The 18,542-nt window shown below is 36.3% G+C and overlaps 1 protein-coding gene across 1 annotated transcript in view; it reads left to right on the forward strand.

Annotated features, from left to right (window-relative positions):
• The window catches only part of ppargc1b (peroxisome proliferator-activated receptor gamma, coactivator 1 beta), a 75,612-nt gene that overhangs the window by 38,392 nt on the left and 18,678 nt on the right, over window positions 1-18,542 (forward strand). The window contains exons 2-5 of the mRNA XM_073820313.1: window positions 8,730-8,915; window positions 10,294-10,488; window positions 15,330-15,452; window positions 17,545-18,475. Coding sequence (XP_073676414.1) covers window positions 8,730-8,915; window positions 10,294-10,488; window positions 15,330-15,452; window positions 17,545-18,475 — 1,435 coding nt within the window. The remainder of the gene's footprint in view (window positions 1-8,729; window positions 8,916-10,293; window positions 10,489-15,329; window positions 15,453-17,544; window positions 18,476-18,542) is intronic.

The raw sequence follows: 18,542 nt of genomic DNA on the forward strand, positions 1-18,542 counted from the left end.
AACAGGGCACCTAGATAAGAGCCTATTAGCTTGTAAATGCAAGGAATGAATGAGTAACCTGCAGCTTTACTAGAATAGCGTCATAACCGAATTGCGCTCCGATCAATCTATCCATCCGTAACAAAAATCCCAGTGGTGTCCAGAACCCGTTCGTTCTCAGATGCCGCATTTGATCGGCCTGCTGTAGGAAATGACAAACAAACTTAAAAAGGTCACACTTTGTGTCTTTTCTTTGGCTTTTCACATGCTTTGCCTCTAATTATCCTTAAACGTATTCATAAAATCCCCCAGATAGCTTGAAAACATGCCCAGGGGCTGCCAGTACACTGTCAGCAGTAGGTCAGCCTTGCATGGTTGTTAGGGCCCTGTGATTTCCGTGATGCGGAAAACGCGGACAGAATCGCAGAATCTGGTCATAAAAATGGATTTAACTTTATAATTTGAGAAATGGACTACTGTGTGAATATTAAGCTGCAAAAATACTATTTTAAAATGAATCCTGCATGTTCTGTGTGAATGAATGGCACAGACGTGCGGTTTTGTTTACTACACACATACTGAAGCAGTGTTTTCAGCCTCTGTTGCCTTAATAAATGATGACATGAACACACAAACTATCTCAAGAAATGTTTTAAGAGTCTCTTTGTGAGCATTTTACAGTTTCATTCGAGAAAAACTATCGTCATATCATATAAAAAACAGACACAGTAAGCCGCCGTCAAAATAAAAGTTTGGTTTAACTTGAAATTGTGACAGAAATAGTACTACTTTTAAGGAATATTTCCGAATACAGCATTTCTCAGTTAAAAATTATTACTTAGAGATGCTTTTGATTATTAAAATTGAATGAAACCATTAAAATTTAACCATTTAATGAAATATAACTTGAAGAAAATGTGACAGAAATAGTACTACTACTACTACTACTATTAATCAAAGTATTATTAAAACTACTTTTTAATATTTAATTTCACCAGGTATATTTAGCAGAGAAATTATTTACCAGAATTGATTTACCAGAAGAAATTTAATACACAACACAGTATTTCTTAAAAAGAGAGAGAAATAGATAAACTAATTTAAAAAAAAATCAGTTAATTAGAGATGCTTTAACATTAACATTTATTGAAACAGTTTAATGATATAAAACCATTTAATGAAACCATTAAATAAACATTATTATCATATGATATAGAAACAGAAACTTAAAGGCCACCTGCAGTCAAAATAAAAGTTTGGATTAATTTAAAGAGCTGAAAAACATTATTTTATATATCATATAGGAATATTTACCAGATATTTACCCAAATTTTCCACCACATTTTATTTACCAGAAAAAAATGTAATACACAAAATAATATATATATTTTTTAAAATCGGTTAATTAGAGATGCTTTTTATTATTAAAATTTAATGAAACCATTTACATGAAATCCAGAAAATTGGTAAAATTAGATAAAAATTGAATATTTGAAGAAAAAAAAAAACATTTTATAGGGCCCTAAAAGTGTATTTGTTGAACTTCAAATAAAATACTGTAAGTATTTTTATATTAAGTACAAAATGTGTTAGTTTCAAGATTACAATTAATGATTTTTGATTAATCCAATTTAATTTAACCTTTGAAAAATTAAAATCTAGGAATTTAATTGGGGGAAAAAAATGAATTTGGGATAAAAATGAATCAGATTGAAGAACAAGTACTTCTGGGCCACATGGCTAGGGTTGCTTTTTGTACAATGCGGCATATATATATATATATATATGTAAGGGATAATGTACAGGCAGCCGGTAGTTATCGCAGAAATAAGCCCCGACAGTGTGATCAGGATCAGGATCAGTCTTGTATCACACTGAAGGGGCTTATTTCGCGATAACTACCGGCTGCCTGTACATTATCCCGCTTATTACACGGCTACTTGCCACATAAGGAAAAAACTGGACATGAATATGAATTTGAAACCTTTTATTGGCATATTTGTTTTAAATTAACATTTTTATCCTTCCGCGAAACGATATAGTACCACGTGACTAACATTCAAACTATGTACGTTAGGACAATTTAAATAGATTAATGTCGAAATTTTCCATTGTTAATTGTGGTTGTCCAGTGTTTGTCACAAGATGGCGCCAAACGGTAATCTTTGTTGGCACGGAGGGATTTTAAACATACAAGTAGTACCGGCTATGCGTTATTACTTTGGAGCGGTGATTATTTGAAAAGAACGAACCTGCAAATGTCTCAACTGACCAATCAGAATCAAGCATTCCAAAGAGCCGTGTAATAAATATATATATATATATATATATATATATATATATATATATATATATATATATTAACGCTGATGCAGTAAACCTATATGCTGTTACATGCTTGTTTTTGAGTGTTATCTTGGTGTGCCCTTGGACTCGTGCTCACTATGCATGCTCATATACGTCAAAATACATACGCATATCACCCCTCACTGCCTGATTTTTGCGTGTAATGATCTTTCTTGTTATGAGAGGTTTATGAAACAGTTTTTTTTTAATGGAAAGTGAATGGAAAGGTCAATTTTGACTATACAGATCACTGATTAGTCTTTACCGCTTTTGCCTTGAGTAGGTCAGCTACGCTCATTAACTTTTGTTCATTTAATAGCATAAGTCCTAGCGCTAACTGGTGGGACGTATCATTTTTTGCTGCATTGAAAGTGTGGCTGGATTTCGTCGCCTCATAATAAGCGTGATCATGCCGAGAGGTCCGGGTGCGGCGGACTCTGTTAATGGGGTGAACCGGAGGTTTTTATCAGCGTGTGAGTTATGCAGACGATTCCAGCACGTGTGAACAGCACCTCTGCTGCTCTCCTTCACCAAACGTGTGCAGCTGATAAGACGTCACATATGCTGCTACTACACAATGTAAGCAGCAGCAATGGAGCTTCATGGCTTTGGTTTGCATTTGCATAGGGATGGGCGGTATGACCCAGATTTTTAAGGTATATATGAGTAATTTCATATCACTGATTCTGTGTATTGCAATATGTTGTTTTATACTTGAAATTGATATAGTATAGATGGTCACACGGATATACAGACCATATATCCGGAAAAGCAAAGTCACTTCTTGTGTTTCATGGCATATATACGGTCACACCGCCCAGCTCTACCGTCGCAGCATGCACGCTTGTGCTCGCGCTCGTGACCTTAAACCTTCAGAGCCCAAGGAGCTTTTTATTGATTGATATTGAGACTCTCCATAACAGAAAAAGAGAGCTAGAGAGAGCACGAGAGAATAAAAAGGTTGGGGAAAAAAGATTGATTAGCCAGAGCTCTCGTGCTCCTGGGGAGGGGGTCTCAAAGGACGGAGATGAGTCAGTGGCATGTGAGGGGGATGCGTAGAGAGTGCTAAATGTGTGTGTTCGCATGCTCTCTGTGTGCGTGTTGGATGATGGGCGAACACCTTCATTACACTTGCATCCGTGTGGACACGTGTGCACATGCACAACACCTTCAGGGTTTCTCAAGTAGTGCTTTAAAATGCTGCAGGCAGGAATGGATTTCCTGTTTTTTAATGTTTTGCATTTGCAGAAGCCTTCCTGCTGTGGTTCCTGATGTTGATTTAAATGTGCATTAATTTCAGCACATCACATAGTTGATAGTTAATAGGTTGGACCAGATTCACACTTTTCTGCTTAATTGGTTTTCTTATTGCATGTGAGGTGTTGTTTGCAAGTAAAAAATGAAATAAATTTGTGACCTTTTACACCACATAACAGCATATGAAAAAATATTGATGATGATAATAAAAAAATATTAGGTCCCATTTTATATTAGGTGGCCTCAATTACTATGTAGAGGGTCAACCGATTATCGGTGCCGATACTAAGCATTTTTATGGTTATCGGTATCATTTTCAAAAACCGATTTGTCGACACAATAATTTAAAAGCATTTAAAGAGAGTTTTTGTCAGAGCTTTTGTTATTCTTAATTTTAACATTGATTTTCATTTTTACACCAGACATATACTAGATCGGTTCAAAATATCGGTTATCGGTCTACTTGATCTGTAATAATAAGTATCGGTGCTTAAAAATACATATGGGTCGACCATTACTACCGTGTAATTATGTTTAAATGTGTCTCTTGGCCACAAAACCAGTCTTATGTAGCACGGTATATTTGTAGCAATAGCCAAACATACATTGTATGGGTCAAAATTATCAAAAAGATACAAAGGTACATTTACTACTGGAAATATATATTAAAACTTAGTTTTTGATATGCAGTGCTGAAAGCTTCATTTAGACGACTTTGGTTATTCTAACAAACCATACATCAATGGAAAGCTAATTTATTTAGCTTTCAGCTGATGCATAAATCTTAATTTCAAAAAAAGTTGACCCTTATGACTGGTTTTGTGGTCCAAGGTCACAAATTAATCATTTGATACAATGCACTTATTATTACTACATTTCTAATTACACTGTTGATGCTTCCCTTACACCTTAACCCAGCTTAAACCTACCCATACTACCAATCCTGTTTCTAACTTTACCCATATCCCACATCAGTAGCAGCAAAAGTGTTTTGCAATACAGTTTGAACATAAGTACATTGTACTTATTTTTTAAGTAAGTGCATAGTAGTTAAGGCCATATAATATAAAGTGGGACCAAATATTATTTTGTTAAATATTATTAATATTATTGCCATACTATGGAAGCCTATTTCCACCACTGAATAAAAATGTAAAAAGGTTATTGTGACTTTTTATCTCGCCGTTCTGACTTTTTTCTCAAAATTCAACACCTAAACTAGTAATTTTGGGTATATGTACTGGTATCATTCTCTAGTCTCATTGTTTTCAACACCAGATTTCATCTGAGGAGTTTTTCAACAATAGCTTAGTGAGGCAGATTAAAATACTGCAGATATAATAAGATTGGGCTGAAACGGTGCAGAGGTATGGGCTACAATATGTGACCTCATTTCATCAGAGCTCAGCAGCCTCTAACAGTTGCTTTAGAGACTCTCTTTGTAAAATCTTTGCTGTTTGATTCCACGCAGTTTGAAACAGCGACATAAATGGCGTCCTGTAAGTTGCCTGCTCATGCTAGCCCAGGCCTAGTGCAAGAAAATTAAAGGAACCAAATAAGCGCGATCATCAGCTTTGTGAAACAGAGAGGGGAGAATTTGTGCAAGCGGTCATCAAAAATGCATCGCAGCAACCCTGTAGAATATTCATGCAACGGCCTGTAAACCGAGGCAGCATCGCACCAGGTGTCCTCCAGGTATCCTCTCCACAAACAGACAGGCGCTAGCAAAATGATCCGAGTGCAACATGCGAACTCCACCGCTCACATGGAGATATTACGGCATGTGTGGTTTTCTGCTGTACCCCTGGGGTTTAGACCACTTCCCTTCTCACAGTACTTATTGACACAGACACACGCACGCATGGTTCTTTATATCTCTCTCTCTCACACACACACTTTATCTCTCTTCACAATCAAGCATGCAGTGGATGTGCAGAACTTCATATTTTCAAAATCAGCTAGCATGTGGGTTGCCGTAACGGCTAGGAAGGCCTAGAATTAAACTGGTTTGGGTTCACCTGACCCCAATCAGACAAACGTTTCAAAGGGACCTTTACTTAAGACGTTCTTATGTTCAAAAGTGCTTAAATGGAAGGAAACAGAAAGCTATTTTTAGCATAAAACACTCACAAAACTGCTGCTTTAAAGGAACAAGCAAGCAGGTTTTACTGTGAAAACAGTGTACAAGCTGTCAGCATGTTAAATAAAGCATAGACGCTCTAAATATGAAAACTGAAACTAAAAGACATGACTTTTGCATGACTTTTTGCAGTTTCCTCTCACAATGGGGTGTGCTAACGTTACATGACGATTATATAATATTTGTAATTATAATATCGTAGTATCGTGTTACAGTGTGACATAGACATACATTCATTCATGCACTTATTCGCAATCACAGAAGTACATTATGCGCGGTTAAATAACACGCTCCGTTCTGGCACGCGCTTCATGAGCACGTACACCTGAAGCGCGTGCGCGCTAAAAGCCTGACAAACAGCGCATGATTATTGGACTAAAAGCTATCTTTCGCGTCTGAATCGCTAATGCCGTCAAAAACACACAAGGATTACATATAAACACTGTTTGTTATATCTAAAGTGAAACTAAACAGTTTAGAGAAGAACTGATGCGCGCCAGTTTATTAGATGCGTGCAGCTCTTAAAGCGACAGAACTAAACATGCTGCCGATTGTCATAGACCTTTCTCACAACTTCCGTATTTTGCGCCGGAAATACGTAATTGCTGTGTAAACCCATTTCCGCCCCGGTATGCCGGTAACCAGTTAAACAACGTGAAAAACGCTTAACGTGGCTTAATGTATGTAAAAAACGACCAGGAAACCGCAAGTTTCTGTCAGACCTTACGTGGAACAAACATTAACTACTATCAAAAGAACGAGCCCTTATTCCACATATAAAGTGAATAATATCACGTTAAGCGTTTTCTCCCCCATAGAAGCCCATTATAAGGAAACAGCTTAACGTGGTTTACGTACCTCAACAGCGACCAGGGAAAACCAAACGTATGTTAAATTTGACTTATAATAAATACTTGCTGCTTGGGGCGCGATCACTTTATATGCTGAATGAGAGCTCGTTCTTTTGAGAGCAGCAAGTGTTTATTTTAAGTGAAATTTAACAGAAGTTTGGTCTTCCCTGGTCGCTGTTAAGGTAAGTTAATAAACCAAGCTGTTTCCTTATAATGGGCTTCTATGGGGGAGAAAACGCTTAACGTGATATTATGCACTTTATCTGTGGAATAAGGGCTCGTTCTTTTGATAGTAGTTAGTGTTTGTTCCAAGTAAGGTATGACAGAAATTTGGGGTTTTCTGGTCATTTTTTACGTACGTTAAGCGTGTATAAACGCGGATAAACTCTTAGTGGAAAAACGTATATCCTTTATCCAATTTGTTCCTCTTTGTGACGGAGTTTTCCTACACGACTCTTATGGGGTCTGCAAAAGTTATCTTTGACAAACCAGCGAGGGAAGTTGTGTAGACTCTCTCCATTTTAATTTTAAATTACCCGGCTTTCTGCTGTGTTGACATTACACAGGAAGTCTGCATACCCTGCGATTGCGTATTTCCGGTTTCTGTGAAAAAGGTCTATTAAAGGGATGGTTCACCTAAAAATCTACTCACTCACATGTTGTCCCAAACCTCTATTAATTTTTTTTCTTGTGATAAACACAAAAGAAGATATTTTGAAGAATGTGGATAACAGTAGCTGGTCCCCACTGAAAAAATAAATAAAATAAAATACAATAGGGGCCAACTGTTTGGTTACCCACATTCTTAAACATAAGTTTTATGTTAAACATGTTTTATGTAAAAACAAAAAAAAAAACAAAAAAAAGAACACGAGAGTGAGTAAATGATGACAGAATTGTCATATTTGGGTAATGGTAGGCTAATAAAACAAAGCACAAAGAAAAATCACTCACTGCTCTTAACTGAAGAACTTGTAATACAGTTGCTTTAATAGGAGTCAATGTATATTTTATGTATATAGTGTCTATAGTGTTTTATTTTTATATTAATTCAATTTCTTGAATTCTACTGCTAAATGGGTCAAAGACATTAAGATGTCTGTGTTTTACGCAATTTACAAAAGTAATTTTAATGTCCATAGAAAAACATTAAATGTAAGTAAGGTGTTTACTTTTAAGGTATTAATGTTACATTATACAGAATTAATGTTACATTGTCATTCAGTGTAACAATATTTATGTAAAGTTTCAAACAACATTGGTATTCTGACTTGTGCATATTAAAATATATAAATGAATAAGCGAGCATATTAAATTTTATTGTGTTTTAAATGAGCAAAAAATTCTTACTGACAAATGGGCACATTTTAAAAATGTAGAAAGGGGTGAAAGTAATTAGTTGAATTTTTTGTTGTAAATATGCCTGACAAGACTGTTTTACTGAATGACATTTTAGTGGGTGTCTTCTGTAAATTTGGGAGAAATGTATGTTTATTTTTTGCTCAGAAAAACAAAAATGCAATGAAATTAAACAGACAACTTTGTAATATTTTTTTGCAAAAGCAACAAGCAGTATTACACTTGTTGTTTTTATGCTTAAACACTTTTACATCTTTGACTCTAAATACACCTAATGTACCTGCAAATTAAAGCACTGTTTGTTTAATTTGTATATTATGTGTATTTGTTACATGTATCTTTATGCTTATTTTTTAATAAAAAATATAAAATAATAAAAAAGATTTTTAAATTTACCCACTGTGGCCTCAACATCTGCCATTCTTTTTATTATATTTTGTTGCCTTGTAAGGCTTTGGTTTTTAAAATAGAAAACCTAGTTTGGCTGTACTGCTCAGACAACTTGCAAAATAGTAAAACCAACATGAGCCAAAAACCCATAGCTGTGCTTTTTAATTCGCGGATGTGCAAACCTAAGGTCAGCGTTCCATCTTCTTTCAACTCTCAGTTCATTAGCTGTAATGAAGTTGCGCTGAGGGTTAGTACTAATTCAGATGACGGTTACGAGCTCAGGATCTCCACAGTCACGGCTGTGTCTATCGATTTCCCAGCGTTTACGGCCGAGCGCATTCTTTTTTAGATATGTCCTCTGATGTTGGCCTTTTGACCTATGTTTTTTTTCTTCCTTTCGTTCTCAGTATGGGGAAGAGGAGGTCTGCTCGGACCGCCTGGATGCTGACTTCCCTGACTTTGACCTCTCGCAGCTGGACGCCAGTGATTTTGACTCAGTGAACTGCCTCAGTGAGCTGCATTGGTGCAACGAGCACTCAGATCACTCCCCTGCCTCCATACAGTACAGCGGCGGAGACTCAGAGCTATTCGAGGTGGGAGACATCATCTGTACTTTGTTTTGTTGTGTGTAGATTAAACAATCTTGGGCTGATTAGTGGTATTTGTAATTCTATCCTCTGATTGGTTGTTTGGAGTAATCATGGCAGGCCTCAGTGGGTCACTGTCCATAATGATGCACTTGATATGAAGTTGCAGTCTGAAGGACTTTTAGTGTTCACTACCCAACAGAGTTATGTCAAGATTGGACTGGAAGGGCTGTAAGGGCTGAAGGCAAACTCTGGGAAAGGGCATTAGTCTAATGGGATAGGTCAGCCACAAAAAATAAAATATAATTTACTCACCCTGATTTCATTCCAAACCCAGACATTTGTTCATCTTAGGAAAAGTAAAAAATAAATAAAATTATATATATATATGTATATATATATATATATATAAATATATATATAAATTTAATATAAAAATAAATTAAGTATTTATATTTTATGTATTTAAGAAAATTTATTTAATGTTTATATATATATATATATATATTTAAATTTAATATATATTTTATATAATAATAAATTAAACATTGTAATATTTAAAAAAATTATATTTTAATATTTATATTACCAGATATTATCAAAAATCATTAGGACATTAAGTAAAGATCATGTTCCATTAATATATTTTGTAAATCCCCCACCGTAAATATCAAAAAACATAATTTTTGATTAGTAATATGCATTGCTAAGATCTTAATTTGGACAAATTTAAAGGCAATTTTCTCAATATTTTTTTTTTTTTGCGCCCCTTTAGATTCCAGATTTTCAAATAGTTGTATCTCAGCCAAAAATTGTCTTATCCTAACAAACAATCAATGAAAAGCTTATTTATTCAGCTTTCAGATGATCTCAATTAAAAAAATTGGCCCTTATGACTGGTTTGCATATGCATTCATCACAGTTTTTTATACATGTTGTTTAAAGCTGTTTGCATCTAAAATGTCTTTTCGTACATTTTGCATGGAGCTTTAATGATTGGACTTCACATTATAATAAATTAATAAGGCATATTAAAAATGCCTTAATTTGTATTTCAAAGATGAAGGGTGAGTAAATTATTCCTTATTAGTAAATTAGTTTTCATTTTTGAGTGAGCTAAGTGCTAGTCAAAGCCATGGCATAGTGGATTCTGATGTTGTTTTGAACAGCGGTGCTCATGTGGGTATTCCAGGTTTGAGTCTGGCCTGCAACAGTTTCAACCCTGATTTTCCATTCTTTTATGAATAACCTCTGTCATTCTCCACTGTGCTATAAAGAGGTAAAAAAGACTTATACTAGACACTTACACAAGCGGTGTATTTGTAGGTTACCTTTATCTTTGCTTTGCAGAGCACTCGCCTTCATTTCTTTCTCGTTGTTTCAGGAAGAAAATGCGGCACTGCTCGCTGCCCTCACAGACAGCCTGGACGGCATTGTTGAGGACGGAGTCGGGGGTCTGTCTGTGTTCCCTACGCTGGGGGACGACCCTGAGGAGGGCGAGGAGGAGGACGATGACCTCCCTTTGGACAGTGAGCCCCTCCCTGGCTCTTTGAGCCCAGAGACAGAAGACCCATCTCTAGTAAGAACCCTTCCTTCCTGTTTAAGGTGGATTTGGATGGGCCTCTGACTACCCCACAGCATGGGTATGATAGGCAACACAGGTCTGAATTTTTCTCATTTTGGGCTTTTTGTTTCTTTTTAAGCAACCGATCTAACAAGAATCCTCTTCACAGGCAGGGATGCGGAACGTGGACAACATTTTTTTCTAGGCTTTCATTTTCCCACACATCCCATTGCTTTTATCTTCTTCTGAGCCTTATAAGAAAGTACTGTGACGATACCGTGGTATTGTGATAGTATCAGATGGAAATAACATGGTACTTTGATATATTCCGTGGCAATGTATGAATACCATGGTATTGAAATTGTACACTACTATTCAAAACTGTGAGTCAGTAAGATTTTTGCTATGGATGTAATGATTCACTCAACTCACGATGTGATACGATTCACGATAATATTTTTTTAACAAAATGAGATTTAAGACAATTATAAATGAAGAGGTGATGAAGAAATGCGGCACATTTCTTTGTGAAAAAATTTAAATGTCAAAAAACAACTAAATTGAGATTAAAAAATAAATCCCAGTTAAATAAATAAATTATAAACACCAACTGAAAGCTGGATAAATTAGCTTTCCATTGATGTATGGTTTGTTAGTATAGGACTATATTTGGCCAAGAGACTATTTTAAAATCTGGAATTTGAGGGTGCAAAAAAACAGAAAATTAAAAAAGTTGTCCAAATTAAGTTCTTACTAATGCATATTTCTAATAATAATTTCTATTTCTACGGTAGGAAATTTACAAAATATCTTCATGGAACATGTTCTTAACTAAAGAAAAATCAATCATTTTGACCCATACAATGTATTGTTGGCTATTGCTACAAATATGGTCCAGGGTCACATATTAGAAAATTTAAATTCGAAATTTGAAGCAAACTTTTAAGTTTTGTGAACAAATCGGAATGAAACAAAAACAGCAGACAGCCTGAACGAAAATGCTAATTCACTCTCATAAACTGCTTCAATATGCTTTATTCAGAAGCAAGATGAAAAAAAAAAAATACCATCTAAACTTCTCAGAAGACAGTCAGTTCCCCTCAGATATACATAGTAACTGGCGCACGTTACATCCCTATTTTCAAATATATAAAAATGGAAAAAAGAATTGTAATAATTATTCACAATATTACCTTTTTTCTGTGTTTCTGAGCCTAAGAGACTCAAAAACAATAAAGACGTTCACTTCCGGAACAAAAATGTACAGATAATTTACTCACCCCCTTGTCATCCAAGATGTTCATGTCTTTTTTTCTTCAGTCGTAAAAAAATGTTTTTTGAAGAAAACATTTCAGGATTTCTCTCCATATAGTGGACTTCTATGGTGCCCGCGAGATTGAGCTTGCAAAATGCAGTTTAAAAGCAGCTTCAAAGGGCTCTAAACGATCCCAGACGAGTAAGAAGGGTCTTATCTAGAAAAACGATCGGTTTGTTTCCTAAAATATTGATAATATATATATATATATATATTATAACCTCAAATGCTCGCCTTGTCTAGCTTTGCATAAACTGTGTATTCTAGTTAAAGATGGTTAGGGTATGTCTAAAAACTCCCATCTCACTTTCTCCTCTAACTTCAAAATCACCCTACATCGCCGTTTTACCTTTTTTTGTAAAGGCTGTTTGATCTTTTTTGCATGTTCACTTTGTAAACATTGGGTCGGTATTTCTGCAGCGATGTAGGATGATTTTAAACTTGGAGGAGAAAATGAGATGGCAGTTTTTCAACATACCCTAACTGTCTTGAACCAGAATACACAGAGCATTTGAGGATAAAATGTATATAAATGGTATTTTTTTAAAGAAAATAACCGATCGTTTTGCTAGATAACCTTCGTTTAGAGCCCTTTGAAACTGCCTTTAAACTGCATTTTGGAAGTTCCAACTCGCAGGCACCATAGAAGTCCACTATATGGAGAGAAATCCTGAAATGTTTTCCTCAAAAAACATCCTTTAAAAAAGTCTTGCCAGTCTTTACTGAACTTTTGAACAGTAGTGTACTTCAAAGCATCCCATGGCATTACCATCATGATAACGTCCGAAAACATGGTAATACCATATTACTTTTTTAAGGGAATGCTTATATCTACTGTACTTCTAGATCTTTGATTCCTTTAGGTCATGAAATGGACTTCGACAGCAGTTCTCTTTGCTCTCTTTTCCCACCTTGTTTTGTGAGAGGACTCAACTCTCATCTCTTTCTTAAGACGCTGCTTCCTGGAACAAGTCGTGTGTGTTTGTTATCTGTCCCTCTCAGCTCACAAACCCCAGCAATTTAATCTGTGTACGTTGTGAAACCAGTTATAACAGTTATTACCCGTTGGACAGCTTTTCAGTTTTGCTTTCTTCTTTTCCCCCTATTTTCCCTCACTGCTTTTTCCTGAACAATTGGTTGGCATGGCCTGTTTTGTACTGTAGCTGCTCATCCAGTTTTGTCATGTGTGTTTTGTGATTTTTACCATAGAGACTGGTAGTACTTACAGTAATGACTGTCTTACATTTCACTCAATGCCTTTCACAATTCACATTGTTCTAGGATCGCATTGTGTGGCGCCGATGAAAGGCCACCATCTGATTACTGAGATAATCATTGCCTCAGAGATACCAAAAAAGGCTAATTTACAGGGTGTAGCGCCAAATTATATAAGAGAAGTCTGAAGGAGGGACAAATTATTCTTAAATTGATGAAAATTATGTATACCCATCTGAAAATGAGACTGGTACTTTTATGGTGCCACTAGGGCTGAAAATACCAACCTGTTAACAGTTTGTAGTTTTGCCATGATAACTATAATTTGCATTCATGCAACATGGAGAAAGTTCTAAACAGAACAGAAGTGTTCATTATCAAAAGTAACACTTTGCAATAAGGTTTGATACATTCATTACATGCATTACATGCAGTAATGAATTAAGTATCAGGAACTGACACTGAACAACAATCATTGTTAATGATAGTTTGTAATACATTTGTGACCCTGGACCACAAAATCACTCATAAGGCAATTTTTTTTGAAATTGAGATTTATGCATTAACTGAAAGTTGAATAAATAAGCTTTACATTGATGCATAGTTTGTTAGGACAATATTTGGCCGAGATGCAACTGTTTGAAAATCTGCAATCTGAAGATGCAAAATTTCTAAATATTGAGAAAATTGTCTTTAGATTTGTCCAAATGAATTCCTTAGCAATGCATATTACTAATCAAAAATTAAGTTTTGATATATTTATGGTAGAAAGTTTACAAAATAACTTCATGGAACATGATCTTTACTTAATGTCATAATGATCCTAATAAAAAATTGATCATTTTTGCCACAAATATACCCGTGCTACTTAAGACTTTATATTTATATTTATATTAATTTATAAATCTTAAAATGTTAAAAATGTATTTATACACTATTGTTTTTTGTTTTTTTTAAGTTTTTAAAAACATTTCTGAAGGATCGTTTGACACTAAAGCTGAAGTTGAAAATTCAACTTTGCATCTCAGGAATAAATGACATTTTAAACAATTATACATTAACATAGAAAACAGTGAAATTGTAAAAATATTTCACAATATTATTGCTTTTACTGTATTTTTATTCAAAATAAATGCCTTGACTTTTGAATGGTAGTGTATATAAAAACATTAACATTTATCAAGAATAGTAGATTTATTAGGAATATCGTTATGGCTATTTCAAGTTAACTATTTCAGTAATTAATGTTAACAAATTGAACCTCATTATAAAGTATTAACAAAACTTCTTAAGTAGCATGGGTATATTTGTTGCAATAGCCAAAAATACATTGTATGGGTCAAAATCATTAGGATATTAAGTAAAGACCATGTTCCATGAAGATATTTTTCTGTAAATATATCAAAACTTAATTTTTGATTAGTAATATGCATTGCTAAGAACTCAATTTGGACACATTTAAAGACGATTTTCTCAGTATTTTGACATTTTTGCACCAGATTTTCAAATAGTTGTGTCGGTCAAATATTGTCCTATCCTAACAAACCATACATCAATGGAAAGCTTATTGATTCAGCTTTCAGATTTCAAAACATTGACCCTTATGACTGATTTTGTGGTCTAGGGTCACATATGGTTAATAAAGTTACCAACACTTATTCAGTCTTTTACAATCTTTCATTCTACGAAATAAATGTCTGAAAGTTACAAGTCCAGACAGATGCATTCCTCTCTCAGATGATTCAGTAACAGTGGAATTGTCCCAGTGTAATTCAACTTCCTCCTTGAGATTACTTCCTCCTGGAGTCTCAATGCAAGCGTTTAGTCCTGGTGTAAGAGCTGAGAGCCCCCTCTGCTGGCAATGGCCGCAGTCACACCTCAGCCCCCTAAAAGAGGCCAGTCTGTGTGCAAAACAAGGGGTGCATTGAGGAACCAGGAACAGAGACAGCGGAGCACATGTTTTCATGGCATAGATGGCCATTGCATGCCAAAACGGTTTGGTGCACAGAAGCTGAAACCCTCAGCGCCCCTTCAGTTTCCTCAATGGACACTGGATGGACTTGCCAAGTTGGCACATTAACAATCGCTTAAGGGATTCAGCAACACTGTGCTGCTTCTTACTTTGCTTTCTCTGGTTGCTCTGGTCATTGCATTACTTGAATATCCAATAACTTCAATGTCCTGTTCTTACAGGTGCTTACAGCACAGAACTTGCTTTTGTTGATGTATTTGAGTGCAAAATGCAAACCTTTTTTGAAATTGTATGCATTTTTAAAAGACAGTGTGCTATCAAATTATAACCCCTCGCCTCTTATTCCCTCCACAGCTTAAAAAGCTCCTGTTGTCGCCTCCTAATGTGCCTGCGGGCCTCGATTCGCACAAAGACGGCAGCGTGCATCGCCATAGCAGCAGGAGCCAACATGTCAAACCCGTGAGGCCCGTGCTAAAGGTGAGAGGAAGTTCCAGCCACCGCGATTGGAGTTTAAACTCAAAACATAATAGGAAATGGATTTAACAACCTATGCTATTCACTACCCGTTTACGCTCCGGCGTATTCCCACCGCAATGCTGATGCCTAATTAGCTTATGCCAGCCTTTAGAAACCACACTGAGGATTTGCGCTTCAAAGTTCCAAAGCCTGTGAAGCCTGTGTTTCCTCATTCACTCCCTGCGCTTTGGCACGCCGCGCCACGGCTCAGGCCGCTGTCGCATTAGAGTTGAGTGCAGCCATCTGTCATAGCAAAGCCACAGCCTCTACCCAGCCTAAAGGGCAATGTTCACTGGGTTTGAGATTACTTAAAAGAACACGCAGTAGTTCCTCAGATACCAAGAGAATATCTCGCAACTAACCTTGGCACATTTGTCACAGTAACCTTAGAGCGAAGTACGCTCTGGAATAGACTCTAGGGGTTTCAGCTGCCCGCGTGCCTCGCGTGTTTGGTCATTTCATAAGGGTGTTACAAAAGATAGCTCGCTTCATACCAATGATGAATGCCATGGGCAAATGCTTAACGCTCTAACCGTTTTAAAAGGGCTGTTTTTCATTTTTATTACATCTGTCGTTATAGTGCATTGGTAAAATGGCTTTGGCACATGTGGTTTATTTTAATTCAATTTTAGTAATCAAATTTCATTATATTTCTGTAAAATGTGATTTAGGATGATTTATTGTTGCTGTTGTTATTTTAATAATTGAGCATGTTTCTTATGCTCATCAAGGCTGTATTTATTTGATCAAAAATCTAGAAAAAACTTAAATTTAAATTGATTTCTGTGTGAATATATAAAATGTATTTTATTCCTGTGATGCAAAGCTGAATTTTCAGCATCATTACTCCAGTCTTCAGTGTCACATGATCCTTCAGAAATCATTCTAATATGCTGATTTATTGTCAATGTCGAAAACAGTTGTGCTGCTTAATATTTAGTTGGAAACTGATACTTTTTTAGGATCCTTTAATTAATAAAAAGTTCAAAAGAACAGCATTTATTTAAAAAAAAAAAGTAGAAATCTTTTGTAACTATATATAATTACATGATATAAATGATATTGTAATATATAATACAATATAATTTAAATGTTTGTAGTCAGTAAATTTTTTATTCATTCTTTTTTGAACGAAATTAATACTTTTATTCATGTGAGACTGAAAACTGGAGTAATGATGCTGAAAATTCAGCTTTGCATCACAGGTAGAAATTATATTTTAAAGTATATTGAAATAGAAAACCGATTTTTTAAAGTGTAAAAATATTTCACAATATTACATTTTTTTTTCTGTAATTTTGCAAGTAAATGCAGCCTTGATGAGCATAAGATAATTCTTGAAAATCTTACTGATCCCAAACTTTTAAACTGCAATTTATACTACTATAATAAAGTTAGAATATCACAAAATATATAAAAAATATAAATGGTGCAAAATTAAGTATGTATAATATTTATACATTACTGATCAAAAGCTTTTATTTCTCTCTGTCTTATAACCTCAAAAATGATTTGATCAAGTAAGAACAGTAAGTAACAGTAACTTCAAATATCTTTTTTCTGATTTCATATATTTTTAAAATGTAATTTATTTCTGTGATGCAAAGCTGAATTCTCAGCATCATTACTCGTTCTTAGTGTCACATGATTTGTCAGAAATCATTGTAATATTCTAAATTTCTGATCAAGAAAAATTTCTGATTATTATCAATGTTGAAAACAGTTTCATGTACTTAACCAGAAAGTGCATTTATTTGAAATATAAAACTTTTGCAACATTACATTTATTTACAACTCACCCCAAACATTTGAAAAATTATTTCCTTATTGAAGAATATTGTCTTCTACAATATCACTGTTGACAGCTTTTTCATAAAAGCAGTAATTCACTTGAGCTTGTGCGTGAGACTGATTTTAGCGCTCTGCTTCACAGCGTATCTCAAGCATAATAAAATCAAGTAATGGACGGCCTCTTGAGCCTTATTGCTTTATTACATTTCAATTGTATTTAATATCAAAAGATTAAATGAAACGTCTCCTCCTCTCTCCACAGAAGGACAAATCAAGCACACAGGAGCGTAAGCCACGGCCAGTGAGGCCCTCCGGTCGTCTTTGCACTGAACTCCACCGCCACCTCACCACCGCGCAGGAGGCCGAGGACGCGCCCTCCGCCGACACAGAGGAAGACGAGGAGGAAGAAGATGAAGAGGACAGTGACTCGGAGGAGGAGGAGGAGGAGGAAGAGTCCTCTAGCAGCGAGGGCGAGAGCATGGTGTGCGTGGAGCCCGCAAAGCCCCAGTTCTCCTCGGAGAAGGAACTGCACTCAGTAGTGGAGCTCATCAAATACATGCACACGTACTGCCTGCCCATTCGCAAACAGGCCAGCTGGGATCGCAAAGAGCGTGAGGCTGCGGCACGTAAAGCCAAGCCCGAGAGCTCGCAGGTTTCTCGCAGCCTTCCTGTGAACTCTCAGAAACCAGCTCCCCAGACCAGCAAGCCAAGGGTTCCTTTCACTCGCCGCAGGGAAATCAAAGCCCACTCCCTGCTGAAGGAGCTGCTTGAGGCTGTCAGCTCGTTTGACGTAAGCAAGCCTTACAGAATGCACAGCCCTCCTTATATCCACTGCAGAGGGGCTGCGGCTCGGCTCGGCGCTGACCTTTCTTCCTCCTCCCCTGCGCGTCAGCCCAAAGCCGAACTTAAAGACTCGGACTGCGAGAGTTCGCAGAAGGCCCCGAAGCGCCCCAAGAGCCCCGAGCCAGAGGAAGGCTCCTTTTCCGTCAGGCGTTCTCGCCGGCTGGCCACCTTTCCCAGCCGATTCGCTAAGAAAGTGCGTGTAAACTGTGGCCGGTCGGAACCTACTGTTGGGCAATCGAACGGAGAGGAGGACGCGGTCAAACATCCTCCCACTGAGGCTCCTTCTGATAGCAGCCTGAAGAACAGCTCCCACAAGGCGTCTGAAGCCCAGAACCCATGCTGCAGTGATGGTAAGACATTAGTCATCTGAATGACACTCGAGGGAAAAATACTGCAAGTACACTCCTTATTTACTCG

The sequence above is a fragment of the Garra rufa genome, chromosome 16 (assembly GCF_049309525.1).
Source record: "Garra rufa chromosome 16, GarRuf1.0, whole genome shotgun sequence".
Classification (NCBI taxonomy): Eukaryota; Metazoa; Chordata; class Actinopteri; order Cypriniformes; family Cyprinidae; genus Garra; species Garra rufa.